At 40.4% G+C, this 20,062-nt stretch overlaps 2 protein-coding genes across 7 annotated transcripts in view; both read left to right on the forward strand.

Annotated features, from left to right (window-relative positions):
- Positions 1–142: 142 nt before the first annotated feature.
- mRpS26 (mitochondrial ribosomal protein S26) lies at positions 143–2,664 on the forward strand. 2 transcript variants are annotated; one of them, XM_022791756.2, is made up of 4 exons: positions 143–353; positions 883–1,115; positions 1,465–1,726; positions 2,294–2,664. In XM_022791756.2, the coding sequence occupies exons 2-4, from the start codon at positions 883–885 to the stop codon at positions 2,441–2,443; spliced, it is 645 nt and encodes a 214-aa protein (XP_022647491.1). In that variant the 5' UTR covers positions 143–353; the 3' UTR covers positions 2,444–2,664. The 2 variants fall into 2 exon arrangements, with proteins under 2 accessions (XP_022647491.1, XP_086836935.1); XM_086980809.1 differs by having other exon boundaries at positions 958–1,115.
- A 1,369-nt stretch (positions 2,665–4,033) lies between these two features.
- The window catches only part of sdk (sidekick cell adhesion molecule), a 75,778-nt gene continuing 59,749 nt past the window's right edge, over positions 4,034–20,062 (forward strand). For 4 of the 5 annotated variants that reach the window (XR_015321716.1, XR_015321717.1, XR_015321718.1 and 1 more), the window contains exon 1: positions 4,034–5,309. Coding sequence is in view for 2 of the 5 variants with exons in the window: in XM_022790015.2 (XP_022645750.1) it covers positions 5,225–5,309 (85 nt within the window). In the remaining 3 variants the exon portion in view is untranslated. The remainder of the gene's footprint in view (positions 5,310–20,062) is intronic. The other variant, XM_022790011.2, reaches the window with a different exon arrangement.

Raw genomic sequence — 20,062 nt, forward strand, 5'->3', positions numbered from 1 at the left:
TTATAATTTCTATTATCTTTATGGATAATCTAAGAAGTACTAGCTTTCGTTGCCGATACCAGATTGTATTCAACTATGGAGCAACGCTTATGTATATTGACATCACATTGATCCTTTTATTGGTCGGATAAGGTTATCCGGCTCTGCACTCTAACAAGGGTGGTCAACACAGTTGGGAAATTTATATTCATTGCGGTGCTTTGTTGCGCAATATATATTTCGCAATATAAAGGTTTTTTTTCACTAAAAATTCGTATACAAGGCGGAACTATTAATTAAAAAAATGCTATTTTAATCATGCTCATCGAACTGTGACTTACCTTAAGTCAGTACAAACCTGTAACGTTGTAAAGGTGCGTAGTTTGAGCACGTCCATTTGAACCGGCTCTTTCAACAATCACTTTTTTTCTGGAACCTGTTATACCCGTTATTAATTAAGAGCACCTAACTGTTTGCTATTGACACCAATTACGGCACACTTACAAATCTAATCCAAAATCTTACGATCTATAGGGTGCAGACTCACTTCTGTGAGCTTCTACATGTTTCGATGCAATACTTTGAGATTGATGTTATATTTTTGCCTGATCGAGATGTAATCATTTATCATATAATGACTTACGTGACTTTAATACGTTATGTGAAACAAATTTACCTCAAGTGAAAAAGTTTTGCTATATATACTTTGCATTTGGTTTGATCGAGTTTATCATTCTGATGAGTCTGTATTTGTGATGTAATCGCGTAATGCATTGCACTCAGCTAGACGGTACGTCGTTTTAACTACACCATAATGACGAAAAGTAATGGATAAAATAATCAAGTAATCCATACGGTTTTCTTTTCCCTTGGCCTATTTTTCCATCAAATTATATTGTACAGATGCTTCGTTCAGTGGTGACACCTGCCATCGAGGGGCTTTCGTTAAAGGCTGGACTTCTTTCTTCGGTGACACAGGTTCGGTATAAAAGGATTAAACTCCGTAAGCCAGCTTGGATGCCCCGTGCACCTTCCAAGCTCTATACGATCTTCAAGCATCCAAAAGTTAGCGAGGAAGAAAAAGCCCAGTATTGGGCTTTGTACGTGCGGTACGAGACCGAAATTCGATCAATCCAGTAAGTAACAAGCTTGTCACTATTACAGCTACTACTGCTATTTCAACCTTGTTACTTGATTTTAGGAGGTCCGGTTTTTACGTGACTTATTCACATGACCTTGTAGGTATGACCAAACTCTTATATGACTCTTTCACGTGTTTTTGTATTTGTGCCTAGCTCTACGCTAGCCTACGTTGGTTGGCCGTAATAGCACATAATTGGAAGCCAACACAAAAAGTATTCAATTAAACGTTAATTCACTTCTAGTAGCAATGCAGCATTCGAACGAAGCCTCATCTTTTGCCACTTCAGATTAGTGTTCGACTGTTGGGCCAAACCTTGTTGACAATCGAATCTTTGATTTCAGAGCGTTTTTTGCGACCGAGCAAGCACGGCTCGAGCACGAAAAGAGTAAGTTTTCTCAGCTCTCAATACAGGACGAAGAGGACTTTCAAGCACGACTTAAGGCGAACGAAGAAGAAAACAAACGGGTTGCCACTGAGCGCGAACGGCGGCATAGAGAAGATTTCCTTCAGCGAATGGCCGTCAAGATGAAACGTATCGAACAGATCAAAGAGCAGGAAAAGCTGGAGGAAGGGATTGCCAGGCAACAACTCAAAGAAGAAATGGTTAGCTATCCGCCCACTCTGACATCAACTGTGAAAATTAATGGCGCATATATAGATACCGTTCCCTAAGTTCGTCTTTCAGGTTATGCGTGACATAATTAGACTACCCAGTTTAAGCGAAACGATATTAAAATTAGATCCGGACGGCTTTTTGTATAAATTGTTATAATGCCTATAACATAGCTCAATCGTGACTTTGATAATTCCTTTGTCTTTTGAAAGCTTATTCTACGGGTGTTCCTCGGTGCTTACAAGCCAATTTAGTAAACCAGCCATTTTACAATCAGATAAATACCTTTTACCTGCTATTTTTCTACTTTACATGTTACGAAATCCTTAATACGCGTCACGTCGTCCCTATTTATGATGGATTAATATGTTGGTCGATTATTAAGTTTGATAAATGTCCTGCAGTGAACAGCTATTTCACCCTAACCATAAGAAAGCAACTAATCAAACCTAGAGTTATCAATAACGTACAGTTAGATGTTATATATAATAACAGTGTGCGATCATTTATTCTCTTGGTAGTGAAAATATCTTTACATTGTTTAATTTTGTTTTCAGGAAAATATGAACTATATTACTTATGGAACGTTAGACGAAGCGATTAAGAAGGCATACTACGAACCTGTTTCATACAATTTTGCCGTTACTTTGTCCGGGAAAAAAATTCCCGAGAAGGCAAGACAACAACCCCATAGTGAAGGGCACTGAAAAACGCCTGAGATTACCTAATCTGTTATCTCAATCGCCGACATCGTCTCAGATTCAAGATGAAGTGGTACAAGGAATTCAGAAAAGACAAGGACCCGTGGTCTTGTCGTCTCGTGACAGCGTCTGATATCAAGCGATGTTGCTAAGTGTTCGCACCAAACGCATGTTTTACACTATCTAGCGTAAATAAATGAGAATGTAATGCGAGTTTTAGACGAAAATAGCATGTGTTTTCTTTTCTAATTTGTATAGGAAAATAAATGTGCACATTGAACGTGTAAAAGCTATGTCTTTTTCTCTGTAAAATCTATCTGCAACAACGCCCAGCGCTGACTTGGATCCTTAAAGGCCGTTAATGAGATCAGCAAGTATATTTCTAAACGGGTCAGGTTTACGTTAAAATGTTTCGCTGAATCTTGATTGGATCGAAAGACCGCTTCCATCGTGTAAGTGTGAGGAAATAGTTATATGATTAGTCTCAATGCCTTGGCATGGTTTTACTTGTTTGTTGATACATATTAAAACAATCTTTTAAATCATCCAGAGACGCCGTTTTGAAATTATTCATCATGGAGTTTCTGTGAAGTAAATATAACTTGAATATGATAGTATGTGTAACGAAATTGCTTATAAAGCTTTGGTGGTCACGAATAACTGAAGTCAGAGTACAAATTAGTCAATGTAATAAGACACACAGGTATAAACATTCCTACAAGTTAAATAAGTGAAAACTCATGAGATCTTATGGTTTTCTGAACCTCAGCTGTGCCATCGTGCAAACTGTGACCTTCCTAAACACTACGCACAATTGTAGCTGTCATCCTAGTTGCTGTTCACTGGTGAAATTCATGGATTACACGCTGGAAACTATCATGTATCGGATAACAAACTCAACTCCTTCACAGGTTGCGTTGGGCATTATCTCATTATTATCTCTTATTATTATGGGAAAAAGCAAGTTCCTGATTGACTACTGCATGGTCGTATTTAGTAACTGAGTAGTCAAAAGCCGATCTAACAATTGTCAGTAATAATTGACCTATTTGGCATATTCGTGTATTTTCCGTACTATTGAAACAATGTACTTGGAAATCAAAAAAAAAAAAACAAAATAGACAACCAGCACGAATTGTTCTAATCAAATTTTTCGATGTATTATCAGACTGAATACTTTATAAGTGGAGCTGTAATTTGACTGGCCTAAACCTTGGATGCTACACAATACTCCTATCGGCCACTGATTTATCCAGTAGTTAAGATAGTCCTATTGAATAATTGTTGTATTCCAAGTAAGGTCTTTATTGCAAAAACAGAGTCGCAGCAATAGTACCGTGTACTATTGCAATACTACAGCAATAGTACTACCACCATGATCATGTTTCTTCATGTCTTTCGATACATAGATAAATAATAATAATGATTCAATTATTTGCTGTTGTTGTTTCATTTGCCTGCCGCCAGTTCAAACGCCCATGACTACCTATACTTTTCAAGTTTCTATGTTATCGGTCCTCCGTACAACCTTTTCTTCGTATCAGGGGTGGCGCCATCTAGCGACAATCGCACGAAGGATTTGCGTTGTGGATACGCCGCCTCGCCGCTACTGCCATCGTTGTCAAAAAGGGTAAGAGACTATCTTGCGGTTCTTTCAGGAGATATAGCGACAGTGTATGGCGCTTCGTTGAGCAGCAGTAGCTTCGTAGTTGGTGCTTCGTAGGCTAATGCTAGCGGCGGCGCTAAGTTCTGGATTGCCTTGTAGCTTGTTGCTGTTATTGCCACAGTGCGAGCAAACGTAGCCTATTGTCCTGCGCCTTATTTCCCTGAATCACCTCTTCCAAAAGAGTAACGTGCTCACGACGGCGGCCTGCGAATATTACCACCGCCACTATTGCTGCTGGCACTGCTGTCTAGTAAAGTTGCGTTGTTACTGTGTTCAAGGCACATGGGTGAGAGTAGTCTCTCTCCAATATCCTTTCTATAGGAGGGTTCGAGTGGGGAGACCCACCGCTAGAGAGCGAGTGGCCGTCCAAGCGGTCGCCAGCCAAAGTAAACAAGAAAGAAGTGAAGGCCAAGTGCGTGGTCCTTCCTGCAAGTTCCACCCATTCCTGATGAAACGAAGAGCATCACATGCAGAGGAATAACGAGAATACAGATTACTCATAGAATGAGAATTGTTTGTACGTTTGTTTTTTGCTCTCGAGCAATACAGCAACAACGATAGCGCCAAGCCAGATAGCTTGTTTATTGCAAGGGAAAAGCGAAGAAACGGTGGCAGTTTATCGTTGTGTGCTGTGCTATACGAGGCATCGCAGGGCTCAACCCCGCAGTAGCGTCAGTTGAAAACAGTGTTATCCTCATTTAATAGTTGTTTCGGTCGCCGAATAAGGCTGTGGCTGCTCCCGCTAACACTCGGCGTTCCTATCATCGTCGGCGGAGATTAGGACACTCAGCGTGAAATTAATCATGTTAAGAAGCGTTTATTATCGCGTGATGATGCTTCGTTGTACGTGTGGCCAGCTGGCATAGGAGCTTGTTGTTAGCGTTGGTTATATTGAATGCTTGTTCCCAGTGAGGTGTCACACTTGTGGAGGCACTGCGTGTGGAGCAGCGGATAAAGTTTCTTTGTGCCGTGATGTGCCATGACAACCTAATGGATACAACGAACTTCAGCCTCACGCATGTATAAAAGTAATAGCGACCAAAAGAAAGTCCGAGTCGAATGTGGCTAATGACGACTACGTGACAGGACAAGACTGATCTCAGGAGAAGAAGTAGCTGACTATGGGGTTTCTACGAAGGATAACACTCCTTCGAAAAAGGAAACTTCTGCTGGCAGTCCTCTCATGTATGACCGTTGCGCTAGCAGGTTAGTTATTCGTTTCTAACTCGAAAAGCTAGAGTTCCCTTGTGATGAAGGAATAGTAGACATGCCAAATAACTTTACTAATGATATATCATTATACTTACATCATCTATGCTGTCCTTATTACTTTTAACGAAGAAACAATTTATATGAATAGTGGATGCACGTTCATAGTGGCAAGTGTACACAAAAATATCCTTCATGAACAATATATGTATGGTCTAGAAAGGATATCTAATGCAAGAGCACGGCGAGCTTGGTTCAGATATTTTTAGAACCCTACATGATTGCATCGTTATTAAGTATCAGTGCTACTGAAACTGAAAGGACCGCCTGTCTGTGGCCTTAAAATGGCTTGTGGGTCACTAGAATTTGTAGATATAAATCGATAATATAGAGCAGATACTTTTACCCTCAGAGGGCTCCATTGTGTTAATTTAGTTTGTCCTTAAGTAAGACCATGAATTTACTTTCATTCTTCATGTTTGAAAACGACGCTACACCACCGTTTATAAATAACAGAGAGGCCGTAACAAAGCATCGTCCACGTTGATATACATTATATATACAAATATATAGTTCTGTGAAATTATTTTGCTTAAATTCACATGTTGCTTTTAAAACTGCGATTAACCTATACTATAGGCAAAAGCTATTGGATTATGGTTAATACTTCTAAGAAGTATATGTAGGCTTTAACTATACGAGTAAAAAAATGTATTTAATAGCAAAACAGACGCGGGGTGAAGTTCCGGAGAGCGCCACTTTACAATGCATATACGTAACCCTGCTGTACGGAGTCTATTTTTTATCGATTATCCCGCCGAACATTTGTTAAAAACTAGTTTTACCTTAACTCAGACTTTATCTGCTCCGAAAAAAAGGTACACCCGGATACACATCTATTTCCTCTGCATGTTTTATCATACACTATGCATTCGTATTTAATAATTGAGTAAAGCGGCTGGGTGCGATTGATGCATAAGTGAGTCGTCGATGCGTCGCGCCACTTGAGGTTGCAGGTGTTACCAGTAAGTTGATGTGATGCATAGACCTGTCTTTGGATCGCAAGGCTTCTAGTCACTATCTCCATATGAATACTGTACTAATAGTTCCTCTGTGTCTTTGAATGTGTATTTGTGTGTGTGTGTGTCTAGGTAGTTATAAAGGCGAGTTTCACTCAGTCAAACAAACCTGCCCGTACTATACGAAAATTCACGTTAACAAACTCAATAGCTTTCTGTTGCTTGATTCTGCTGTTACTGCAAGCTTGCTGCTTCGGTCTTACCTGTTCGCTCGCTTGCTTACTCACGGCCCGTTCTAGTAGACCAAATGTTCAAAAGCAAGAGCCAAAGCTACAGAGTTTCGGCTGTCTGCCTACCAATCATTCGGTCATGCAGCCACCCAACCGCTGCTTGCTTTGTTCATCTGGCTGAAACTACGGACTGAACGAAGGCTTGCTCTTCGAACGAACTGGGTGTAGTAGCAGCAGCTTTGATAAATCTGTTCCTATAGTTGTTGGATCCACGATCTCCATAGCCTCGAATGGAGATTGTTTCATGGCCTTCAATGGGTTAAAATCACCCAGTCAAATCTCTCTCTCCCTCTGCCACTCCCGGTCCTGAACATGTCGTTGGAGGAGAGAGTTGACCGGACTCAGTTTTAGTGTAGATGATTTCGCTTCTTTTCCGTTTACTATAGTGTACTCACGAAACAGGCAACTGCCTAGGGTTTTACGAGACCAGGATAGATAGCGAATCGTGTCGCATTGCGTTTCTCTTCGACCTTAGTTAGGATCAGGCGACGATTGAAAGGCAAGCAGGTAATGTCCTTCAGCATAGCAGAGGAGCCTTATGGGTTAGTAGTGGGAAATTGTGCTTGCTTTCTGTTGACGACTGACTATTTGAGAACGAGATGAAAAACGAATGATTAAGAGCAGAAAAAAACCCTAAACAAGTTATTGAGGTGGTACAACAATGCATGATTAACACAGATTGACTACAAAATACAAAATCTTATTTTTATGCAAGATAAAATCGACGAATGAAAAATTTAACAAATATGTAGATCTGTTGTTCCACAAAAATGTCAGTCAATTGATTATTATAGTCATTGCTTGTAATACTGGAATAGTTGCTTAAGATTCAGGACTCTACTAATCAAATAGAACCATTATTGGAGTTCATTTCACAATTAATAGCCATACAAGAGTACGGCGGTGCACCCTTAAGTGAAGCTCTAGTAGAAAATTTATAACATATCTGAAAACTTACCTTTTTTGATACTGAATACGCACCGCTAACTGCACTATGAAAAACGAGTATTCACGTATTTATTTTCTGAACGAATCCCTCTGTCTTAAAGAGGCCAAATTCAAGAAAGCGGACTTCGGTGTGGTTTTCTGCCGACTAAGCCATATGCATATGTGATTCAGTTCACACGGCATCAGCACGCCACGACCGATTGACACCAAACGCCAATTGCAATACAGCCATGGGGTCTGCGTGCGTGCCTGCGTGCGTGTGTTTCAGGCTCGAGGTCTAAAGCTCCCGTATAGAAGCGGAAAATCAGTCGCGTTTGATGACGAAAGTCAACAACCATCGGGGTTATATTCGAAAATCACGGCTAAACTAGGTCCGAGCACTACGACAATATTAATCTGCGATCCAAGCCTGCGGATTGCGAGAACGAATTTACGGGCAACGAGGGGATCTCATAGCTTTGTTGCATTCAGTGGCTAAAGCTAAAGCCTAGGCGGGTGACGCATCAACATAGGCTCGGACATGGATTAAAGACGCAGCGCCAAATGAGGGCAAGAAACGATGTTAACCCACTTGACTAAATGCTTTGCGCTGAAGCACTTGAAGCGCAGATGACGGAAAAATGCGCAGCGGTACTCCTACTATTTCATAGGCTTCTTTCAAATAGACCAGGTAAACAATAGCATGGTAGACTAATGGCAGTAGTACGATATTGCACCTCATACGCCACGGATTGATATGTCTGTAAAGGGAAGGCTTACGTTGTATAACGCCTGCTTGCTTACCTATCGAAAATGAAATAACCCGGATCAGTTTGTAGTGGACATCCGTAATTGTGACATAAATATATAGCTCGAGGTTCCAATCATTTTCCTCCACGTTTTTATTCAACCGTTGGTTATTTAGTCCATATATATGATACATGTAACGTTAAATCGAGTAAAAAGATCACTTTCAACGGTGCGATAAATAGTAGAAGAGTGATAAACTATCCGCTTTTATTCCATGGTAATTCTGTGTACGAGTAGCTGAGTGGGTAGAAGAGTCAGGGCGTAATAATATCCGTCAGAGTCATCGCAGAAAAAAAAATTTGCACCAGCAGATTACGTCTCAGTGTTGGGGTTTATCTGACGAATGATTTTAATTCCGAGATGATCTTCAGTGGCCAGTGACCATCGAGATTTACTATGTTATACGTCAGAAAGTAATATTTTTTATAATAATTTATCGTTGCCCGTATCCGTTCTACCTAATCGATCTTATTTCAGCATCCACATTAAGTCAAACTTACTGTAGACGTTTATTACAGAGCGTCTAAACAGGCCATATCAGTTTCTCGAATTATTTTCTTCAGTACAGTAGTTTTTGCTTCGGAGCTCGAATCCCTTTCAACTTCGTGGATCCCTTCGTAGAGAAACGAAATATTAAAATAAGCGAAGCGAAAATATTTGTGTAAACAATTTACGTATGTATGAGGCTTTGAAAAGGGCTTTAAAATGTATGGCATATTTTATCAAGTTTGGCAAATCTCCTACCTAATTTATTGGGGTCGCAATTCTTCTGCTAAGAAAACTCGGATTTAATTCAATTCAGGTGATTATTCAATATCTGTTCCCGATAAGCTAACGGCTTTTACCCGGGCAATCTAGTTAGAGTTGCTGAAGATGACTTTTTTTTCTATCGGATGGTAAGATTTTGTGATGTTTAGTTTTCTATTTTATATACCGGCTTGAATAAATTGACTGATATTTGTGCGCTTTTGTCGTTTTTTTGTTTCTCCACAGTAGACAATAGGCTTTTATCATGCGTTTTTCGGAACATCAACAGTCAAGTGCTTTTACAATTAAATGGTCATAAACGAAGAAATCACTGTCAAGGAATTGTCCTCTCCGACAGTTTCTCTCAGTGCGCCGGGGCTTTCGGTGTAAATTTGAGCAGTCGCGCCTATCCATATTGTGCAAATGGTACCAGTGTTGCGATCGCTTTAAAAGAAACGGCAGATAGAAACATCTTTTCCCATACAGCCGCTATTAGCAGTCGAGCCTCTGCCTATTGTCCCTATGTCCTCTCCGCTGAATGTGGCAGTCGGTGCTGTAATGGAGCTATCATGCTTTTCCTCTGCCAGTTTTTACGTTTGCCCAAAGATACTCGTGCACCTGACATGAGCGCGAGCCAAACGACAAACTTTTTGTCTTCTCATAGGGACGCAGTACAGTGGAAAGCTTAGTCAGCCGCTGGAAAACATTCGTCTTCACCATCATTATTTGCCGTTAAGATAATACCTTATCGTTCAAATAACTTACTTGAAAGAACACAACAAAATTGTTCATAATATCGATGATTAACAAATCGCGGGCTACAGGTCTTATGGATGTGCTTGACATGACAGTGATGCGTGGTGGAACTTATGGGACTGGGACACTGGAGACACTTGATTTAGATTGTGTCCCTAGATTAAAAAAAAGAGCTGAATATCAAATGTGAATATTTGATTTTAAGCAGAAACGAATTTCAATTTTAAGCCGCTCTACGTTTGCTGTCGGGTTGTTGCAGGAAGCCAAAACTGTTTTAAATTTTTTTTTCCTTAGTAATAACTTCGTAGCTATAAGTAGCTTTTTACATGAAAAGTTTTCATGTGAACGCTTTGAGTGTTCTTGATGATATTCCGTGAAGTTTTTCCCAGATCCTGCGATGCCCGCGACTGTTCATCTACCAATTTAATGTCTGTCAAAAAAGGTCCTGCAAACCTACAGCCAAATACAGCGAGCTACTATTTTGTTGTTGTAACATACGGTAGGAGACGCGGTTTGGCACTTAGCTAAAGAAATGTCATACCGTCATATACCAGGGGCTTGTCGATTATCGAATGTTCCAAATTCCGCAACAACCTTGAGAAAAACACAAGCAAAAAAAATCTCTGAAATAATGCAACCTGTCGATAAGTTTATCATACTGTGTATTAGATTAAATTTAAGGCAAGTGTTTCTATCTGTAAGCATTATTAGAAAAATCAAATTTAGATTTCATAAACAATTCTTTCATGACGCATATCTATTTATAGCTGTAACGGATGAAATTTCTATGAAAAATATATCCAACTGTATGGAAAGACCATTTTGTAACATAGTTGATACCACATTTGATATGAATGTTCCGAACTTAGTTGTTATGCCCACATATAGATATTACATAGAAGTCTCTATGTAGTGTTGTTAACTTAGGGAAATGTTCTATTTTCAACTCAGTTTGAACAAATCGTGTTCTAATATACAAGCCCTAAGGTCGCATTAGTCCAAAGGAACAGAGATTAATCATGAATCGCATAACAGTGTCATGTAACATAAGTATCATATAATGATACTGGAAAAATGTCGATAAATCCTAAAAAGCTGCGCATTATTCACTAGAATTTGCATAAGAACCTATCGTAATGTTTGCTTACTCTTTCTAATAAAAATGTATGCAGATTTATTACACAAAATTTTGATGACGAAATATCTTATAGATATAAACGAACTGTCTCCTTCCGCTTATCCCGACCCAATGCAAGCTACAGCAAGATAGCCATATTCTTAAACTTACAATTGAAAAATAGCCGCTGTTAAAAAACCGGGTCTAATAAAGAACCCCACTCTTCACACAAACCGGCAAGTTTCTGCGAATCCTTCGATTACCAAACTTTCACACGTCCAGCACTATTTGCGATAATAGCATACTATAACGACGTAAGCGAAGAAAATTCTGGGCTTTGTACCTGCTTTGCGTTTTTGTCGCGTTTTAGTGGTTAGCGATTTTGCGAATTGATTGACTGACTGATTTTTAACACACTGATTACGCTGTAACAACAAATTCATAGGCCTTTCTGCTATTTGGGGCCCTACTTTGCTCAGACTGGACGATAGATGACGGGGAATCATGGTGAAATTGACGACGACCCATTTTCCTTCCCATAACGGAGACGTTACAATCGCATTTATAGCTACCAGAGTGCTACATGGACAAGCGCAAATGAAGAATTTCGTCAGTCAGAGCATATGTTTGCTATAAATAAAGGATAACACGTAATCACATAGAATTAATGGTAAACGACAAGTTTTGCCTGTCTCCACAAAATTCTGAACATATTAATCGTTAGACAGACTTATTAAAGCATAATAATGGAGCAGCTGTACATAAGATACGATCTTATAGTCAGTCTTCTTCGGCTCCATGTCTTATCATGTCAGGCCCAATCGGGTAACGCCTGCACAACGTAATAGTGTAGCTTCTAGACTAGAAGACGAGAAAGTAGGGAAGGATATCTGGTATTTTCCTAACATTGGATTGGTATCGCTATCGAATATTTTGATTTACCATTACCACAGCTTGGTGTGTGTATATATATATATGTACATAACATTTAATTAATACGCATGCCTGAGTTTCCAACTGTCGCACACACCTTGTCATATACGTAGCCATAAATATCGCACCGTCGTTACACGCGCTCATGCTCAATACGGTTCAAGCCTCGCCCTTATACGTGAATCCGCCTTCTCGTATTCGGAAATCGTAGTTCATCTGTGACCTATCTCCTAGAGCCAACTCTGCTGCTACTTTACAGGAAGCGTCACTGTAGCTGCAATTACTCGTAAGTCGGCGCGCATGCGTGTCTGGGTTCTGGAATTGTGTGTAATGTTCGTCTAACTTAGCCTATTCTACGCAATGACATCTTTCGGTATTTACCACATTGTGCCCAGCAAAAAGGGGTTTCCGTAGGATTGAGAGCTTTGCCGCGGTGCCGCACAGGCACCACGGCAGAGCTCTCAGTAGACTCCATGTGAAGCAGATGGGAATAGTTGACTGTGAGAATAAAACACTTAAGCATATTTTTTTATGATTGTCTAATTTTGAAAATATCTTGAACATCTCACAGTATAAGTAATGAGTATTTATTACCTTATACCTAGTGGAGAATATCGTAAACGAATGCAACGATTCACAATGGAACGTTCCTGGCACATGTTGGCATAGCAACATTTGTGCAATCAATTAATTTTTTGATAAATAGCCTTAAGATTTTTGGCTGAACTCTTGAGCGGTCAGAGCAGTTTCCACTGATTCTGCGAATCCGTGCATTTAGAAACTTAAGATGAGGCTTATTGAATTTTTAAGGTTTACGGAACTTTGACAGGTCTTTCTCGCTCACAAAAGCATACTTGTGAAATACACTGTCTCCTTCTGGGTAACGCTGAGTTTATTGCAATATTGAGTAATGAATCAGTACTCGTATGTCCAACAAAGTGAAATAAAAATGGCTAATTTGGGTTGCAGCTGCTTAGATATACCGCAGCTTAGCAATTACCGTTCTCATTTGCTACTGCAGGTTAAGTTCCAAGGACCTCGTATGGGTATAAATATAGAACGTTCATTGCTGTTCGTTTCTTTTCGACTGTATTTTCGCGCTCCTTTAAAGTTGTCAGAAGAATTTTTTTGTTTCGTCGAGCTATGTGTACTCTGTCCAACAGCAGCGTTTTCCAGCACCTTGAAACAAAACGTTTGTAGTGATTCACCGAGTTGAAAGAAAGATCCGTCCATTCGCATTTCCTTGGACTTCATAGAGCCATTCGACAAGTTGCAGGCCTCTCAATGCGTTGCCGCTTGCTATCTGTCACTAGCGTTGCTGTTGTTTTTTTTTGTTATGTATGAAGATTCCCGTCATTATCTTGTGGTCTATTTGATTTGACCACTAAGCACGACGCGGCAACACAGCGTTCGTTTGGGGTACAGGTACGGTTGTTGTGGTCGCAGTGAAACACGGGAACATGCATCGAAACTAAATAGGGATCAAAGACATTGCTGGAATCGATCGACTGTCACAGACAGTTTGATTATAACCAATAGAATTGCAATTGATGCATTGTGTTTAATGAGCACGAGAGAAGCCAATTATAATAATAACACTGATGAAAATTCAAAACGAAAAATATCGAGTTTGAGACTATGCGCATGTCTGCAATCGCCTCAGGGACCGACTCACTTTACAGATGGCCCTGATCGTGCTGATCCAGAGGGAATCGAGAGACCCCCCGAATGACTTTTCCTGACAGTTCTGTAGAACAGCTTACTGTACTGGAAAATAGCGGCCGATCATAGCAAAGGCCAATTTATCCAATCTGTGTATATATTAGACATATGTCTAATACAGTAACAGTAGGAGTAGGAATCGTGTTCCAGAATCGCTGATATTGGCCACTAATGTCTGCGGCAGAAGAGTCTCGCAGACGATGATATTTACCTTTACAGGGTCGTCAACGTCTTCACCACCATCATTTGATCGTGGTTTTCGAAATCGAAATTTCTGAGAAAATGCTAATACACGCAAACGTCATGTTGAACATTTTCATTTACGATAAGTGTTTAATACGTTCTAAGTAGTTTTTTTTAATTTAAGGTCACTATTGATACTATCATATCATTAGTCCATTTCGAAACAGTCTAAAGCATTTGGTATTTGCATTGAACGCAATTGTTTTGTTGCTTTCCAGACCTATGCATTTTTAGACCATATCATATGTCAATATCTAATGTATTATTTTTTGTCTAACAGGTTTTTACCTAAACTAAGCTCCAGACGATTTGTGACAGGAAGCAAAACAGCCGAAAGTACAGGGGATAAACCGGAGTAGGGGCTGTCTTCATCGAGTCTCACAATAATGAGCTTTTTCCACGGATTTATAAACAAAAGAAGGGCCGACCCTTCGTCTGCTATCTTCAGTCGTGTGGGGCACTGAATCTACTTATTTGTGGTAGTTATGATGAGTTCTTTGGTTAACCTGCTGAACAAGACGCGTCAATACGAACGACATAACTGAGTGCAACAACATAATCCAACAAAGATTAGACGGGAAGAACGACGCTGAATAATGAACTTTGCAGGAAATCCGAAGGTTTTGTATGAGAAACGGTTATTCTGACGATTGCGCGGCGTCTTCATGTGGCACGCTGGTACGGATATGGCTAGAGGCAGATTTCCTCATCAATTGGTTTCGCTATTTCTAGAAAAGCGCATGGAGCACGATATCATGTTGTCGCCGTAGGGCTTATAGTGAATGAATGAGCATTGCTAATAGGACCCTGGTTATTACTTTTGTTGCAGCGCTGATAGCGCCGCTACTATTGGGGTGTTTTTGGAGACGTTTCTATTGACGTTGCATTGATGGGCAATGACCTCAACACTCGGCCACTGTTTCTAAGTCACCCGTGAAGCCTTAAGCGTTGCGAAGTAGAAACGTTGACTTTCGGGAAGGTCCAGGATAAGATGAGCTAAGAGGTGTGAATTTGACATGGTTTTAGAGAAACTGCTGAGAACTATGGTAATTCTACAAAGCTATAGTGGCGTTCGGTGGCTCATTTCGAATTAGAAGTTACTGTCGTTTTTTGCAATAATGGTCATCGCAAAATTGTTTATAGTGATCCCGATATATACAGTGCAGAGGACTGAAAGTTGGCACGGAACAGGCGATATCGCCACTAGTTGTTTTCCGCGGAGTAAGACTGGTTAACGTTTCAATACGCTTATTCAAAATTAGGGGTTTCTCTCTAGTTTAATGAGAACATTAAATATTGTTTATATTATTACATAACGCTGTTCATATCCCGCCTCTATAGGTGCGTCGTTATGGTTTCGCTTAATATTGGTAACGACACAAGAGAAAGACGAAAAGCTTTATTAAGTAACAGTCGATACAATGGCTCATAACCGCGTGCCGAAAATTATTTTGGCTCACACGGTTATGTTACACTGCCGTATGGAGCATACTCTATTGAAACCCAACGACGATTTTGACTTATTTTTTATTACGATACCGCTAGCACCCCTTCTTTGACATCGATATTAAGATATCAAAGCGGGTTGGCTTAACATCTAGGACATTATTTGTCTTCACTTACAACTGGGGTTTTTCCGCAGTGCAGATTGTATTGTATTACAGGGCACTTTTGCAACTTGCCCGATTAAACGGCAAATCCATGTGCTGCGATTTCGACCTGATTTGGCCACAGTCTCTGATATTCTGTGAACAAACTGCTGCTACTCTAGCAGTGCGAAACAGTTAATTAGTATTACTTAACCCAATATAATGAGGTACGTGACAGTGCACGCGGCGTAATTATACTCGACATGCAAGACACCAGCCTAGAAGGAAGTGGCGGGAAATTCAACCGTTCATGGAAAAGAGTGTCGCTACAAGCCAGCTTCATTTCAAGAACGCCAGAGTGATCTATGGATAACGTTGTGCACTGTGGATTAGGTATTTTTCTTAAGTATAATACAAACTGCCTCTAAAATATTTATGTATGATTATTTTTAGTAGACGACGATTATTAGTCGAGCATGCCGTCATTAATTTCACGATAGATATGGCAATACAAGAATAGATAAATGCTGGTTTCATTATCCAGCTATTATAAAATAGGGACATAGCAGCATGCAGAAAATGCGTCCTATGATGGTAATCAATGGCGGTCAAGTAGGCGGCGGATTAAGAACTTTATTGATTCTACAATGAATATTAAGGTTTGATGGTTTTACTAGAAGGAAATTTGTTGCGTGATACACCCCATGTACATAGATGCAGCCAGTAAGAAGCAATTGTGTCCGACACATTGACCAGTTCTGTTCCAGTTGAGAGTGCTAGTAGCCTTCTACTGCTTTGACCATCAGCAGACGACCTTGTTAATGAATTTCACTAGAGGAGCCATATTTATAGACTAACACAATATTTGAACACTTTCGGTCCGTCTACGGTTTTCAGGTGCCTGAAAAATTGTATGGGCTTCGTCGTCGATTTATATAAGATAATACAAAATGCGGCCATAGTTCCTGTCGCCTCCGTTTCACCACGGTCTGTGCGTGTTGCAATACGCTGTCGTTTATATACGTGCGAGTAGATAGCAAGTTCTCCTATTTAACCAGTTGCGTACATTCATTAGTCATTTGAAGTTGCCGGCAATAGTGAGGTTTACTTATATGTTTAATACGCGAATGTAGATTGTATAATAAGTTTCTTCGTTTTCTTCTTATTGTGACGACCCCGCGTTGCCAAGTTTCGTTGCAACAATTGTTTGATGCAGATGAAAACATACATAGCCATAATAGAATAGTCGTATCTGTTCGTAACGTTAAGCTTTGGTTGCCTTCAGCATTTTCACTATCGCGATGGCCGTTGTCAATTTTTAACGGCTGACGCGGCGAATGACTTTTCCTGCGTCTCGTCAGTGGTCTCGAGGCTTCCCACCCTCAAATGGCCCGTTCGCTTTACGGCGATTCGATCTTGCTACTAAATATTCGTCTTGTTTTTATTTGTGATAGAATATGAAGGACAAAATAGATAGCATCTGTTACTTCATAACAGCTACTTTAGTTCCTCACTAACCAACGATCTCAATAGAGATGAGATAATTTTGTCGGCTGGATTCCTTTTTCAGAAACGAAAAGTTTGATGCCGCTCCATAGGGTCGATATGCATAGTACCATTGTAGTTTTGCATTGTTTGTAAATTGCATCACATGAATTTGCCAGACTGACGGCGTACGGCATACACGAATTCTGATCCTTAATCGTCAACGTGTGCATTGAGATCATGTTATTGTTTCGGAAATAAGGGCTGCTTGTCTACGGATCGTAGTTACATGACGCCTGGCCAGGTAATGCTAAATCGAAGTCCAAATGATATTCGTCTATTGCCTTCCCTGTATTGTTGCAATCAAAATCACAAAGGCGATACATCGAAGCGTCTAAGTTTCGTTCAAATCTAACTGAACGAGAATCCTCGCTTAAGATACCAGAGCTGATTTGTTGCTTCATTCGAGACCGGAATAGAAGTCCATTTAGTTGCTGTTGCGATGCCGCTAAAGCACAAGTAGTCTCAAGATGCTGGAGATGACAACTCCTGCTGTTTCCGGCTCCCATCTCCGTTGATGGAAAATATTCTATATGTACAAAGCAATGAGCGGTTTGACGAAAGAATCAATATGATGTTGAAACAGACAAACAAAACTAACCAAAGGTACGCATAGTCTACGCGTGTGTGTTCGTAACTGTGTGTCGATAGGCCTCCGGTAATATGGGCAGCATAAACGATACGTGTCCTTAGTAATAGCTATCGTAACGAACAGCACCTGCTGAATCAGTTTATATTTTATACTGAACCACTGACAAACAGAGGCATGCAGACGAGAGATGACCCGGAAAGGATAAGTGAACGATGATGCTGCCGCCGCCGCCAGCATCGCTGGCGTTCCCGCTGGGTTCAGTAGCATACATCTGCGCACAGCTACCTCCTGGCGGCCAAGATATGTAAGCTTCGTGTTCTGGGCCAGTACTGCGGCGCCGACGACAGCAGCCTGCGCCAAATAGGTCTAGACGCGCCACAACAAAGCCGTCTCTTATCTCTCTAATAATATTGCTGCTGCTAATTTATATTGCTTGTCACTGCCCTCGATTCCAGGCCAATGGTGAACGTTGTGCTGGTACTTGGACCTGGCGTCGGTGCGACATTGTGATGCTACAGGCGAGAATCAGTTTTCGTTTCATGTTTGGCCTGCAAAAATCAGATGATAATAATTAAAGGTCTAGAGGAAAAAGAAGATGCCGATATTAACAATAGTGATCATGGTGAAGATGTTGTTGTTGTCGTAGTGGGTCGTTGTTGCAGATGTGAAGGCGGCCGCGAGGTTTGTTGTCTATGGGACGGTTACGAATGGTAGAAAGAGCTACTGTGTTGAACTTTTGTGTTTGAATCTGGTACTGGTTTCGTAGGAGACTCCCGCAGTTTGAATGGTTCCTGTTACAGAGGAAAAATCGAGTAATTGTGCAGTGGTTTCACTTGTTTTTCTACTTGTTCCATATTAAAGAATGAGTTGAATATGTATCGAGCACAGTACAGGCATACTGTAACTAGGTAATTTTTTTGATTGAGGCTCTTTATCTTCTTGAATCACCCTGATGATGACATTCGATTCGATCATGTCATTGAGTTCTTGCAGTTCCACAGTGTAACAAAGGTTTTTGGGTTAAGCGCATCATTGTTTGCGCTCTACGAAAAGCTTTCGTTACGATACTCCTGCTGATTTTTATACGTTAGCTTGTCTTATTTTTGGGTATAATAAACGCTAGAGCTGACGCGCAATCCGCTTCGGAGTGACAGACACGCCTCCCTAGACGTCTCATCTTCACCATTCAACCGTAAATAGAAACTTATCTTCTGAAACATATATTTTTCTCCAGCAAGGCAAACTAAGCGAGCCAACTTCTCAAAGCTTTTATGCGTTTTAGCTTTTAATCGTTTGCTTCGTCGTTGAAAACGGCTCAGCCGTTATTGCGACCAATCGTATGAAGTGTCCTAGTCTTGTGTTCAGGTATTTATGGAATGGCGATCAGACCATCCGAAACGGCAGATCGAAGAGTTGACGAAGGGTTATACAAGCAAGGGTCTACTAAAAACCCCATGCGTCATCAGGTCCACACTAACTCATCGTTACTTGTCTATGGCATTCTGCCAGATAAGCCGGACACCAATCTCTCCTGTCCCATTTACCGTCAAACGTCATCTTACCAGCTGATCCGTCAGCGTCGAGCAGCAGGGTAGTTTAGTTATTTGCTCTTTTAGTTTTTTTTTTTTGTCGTTACTCTTGTTATTGCGCTCGCTCAAAACGTACCCCAGAGATGCAAAAAGCATGCACCCTTTTAAGACGACGGTAGCAGTTATATCAGAACTTAGGAACAATGATGACTTTACAAGTTTTCCAAAGGTCAAATTATCCAGTATATCCAATCAATTGCATCCTTTTAATTGCAGTCTTATAACACCACGCTTTTTATGTAAAATGACATTACTAAATGATGACAGTCAACCGGTGAGCGTTGTGCGTGCTACGGCTAGACCTGGTGTACGTTTGTAGAATATCTGCAAATACATGATGATATTGTTTTTTTATAAAGACTCTGTCACGTGTAAAAACGATGATTGACGAATAAATGAACTATTCTGATGGACAATGTTTGGTGACAAGGTGTATGTATGTATTTAGATTGCTGTTCCGTTGTAACTGAATCTAGTAATGGGCCGAAGAAATGTTGGGCACGCTTCAGATAAAAGACTTGCACGTCTTCATCTGTTTATATATTGAATTCTATAAGATTTAATAAAACCATGGCGGATAATTAGATTTGGTCAAATTTCCCTTGAAGCTGAACAGAGTACCTAACAAAAGGAGTTAACAGATTCATTGATATGTATTTTCCTATTTTCGTTTGTTTTCTTTATTAGCGTGATAGTCAACAGGTGTTTTGATTGGAAGCGTAGTGATAATCCAGGGCGCAATTTCTGATGTGGCGCGTTTTTGACCTTCTCGGTAATCTTGTTAGTTGGGTGGTGGTGTGGGTCAAAGAAAAACGAGGCCATTTTGATTCGAAGCACTCGGAAAAACGAAATGGTTTACTAATCAATAGTT

The sequence above is a fragment of the Varroa destructor genome, unplaced genomic scaffold (assembly GCF_002443255.2).
Source record: "Varroa destructor unplaced genomic scaffold, Vdes_3.0 BEIS01000002.1, whole genome shotgun sequence".
Taxonomy (NCBI): Eukaryota; Metazoa; Arthropoda; class Arachnida; order Mesostigmata; family Varroidae; genus Varroa; species Varroa destructor.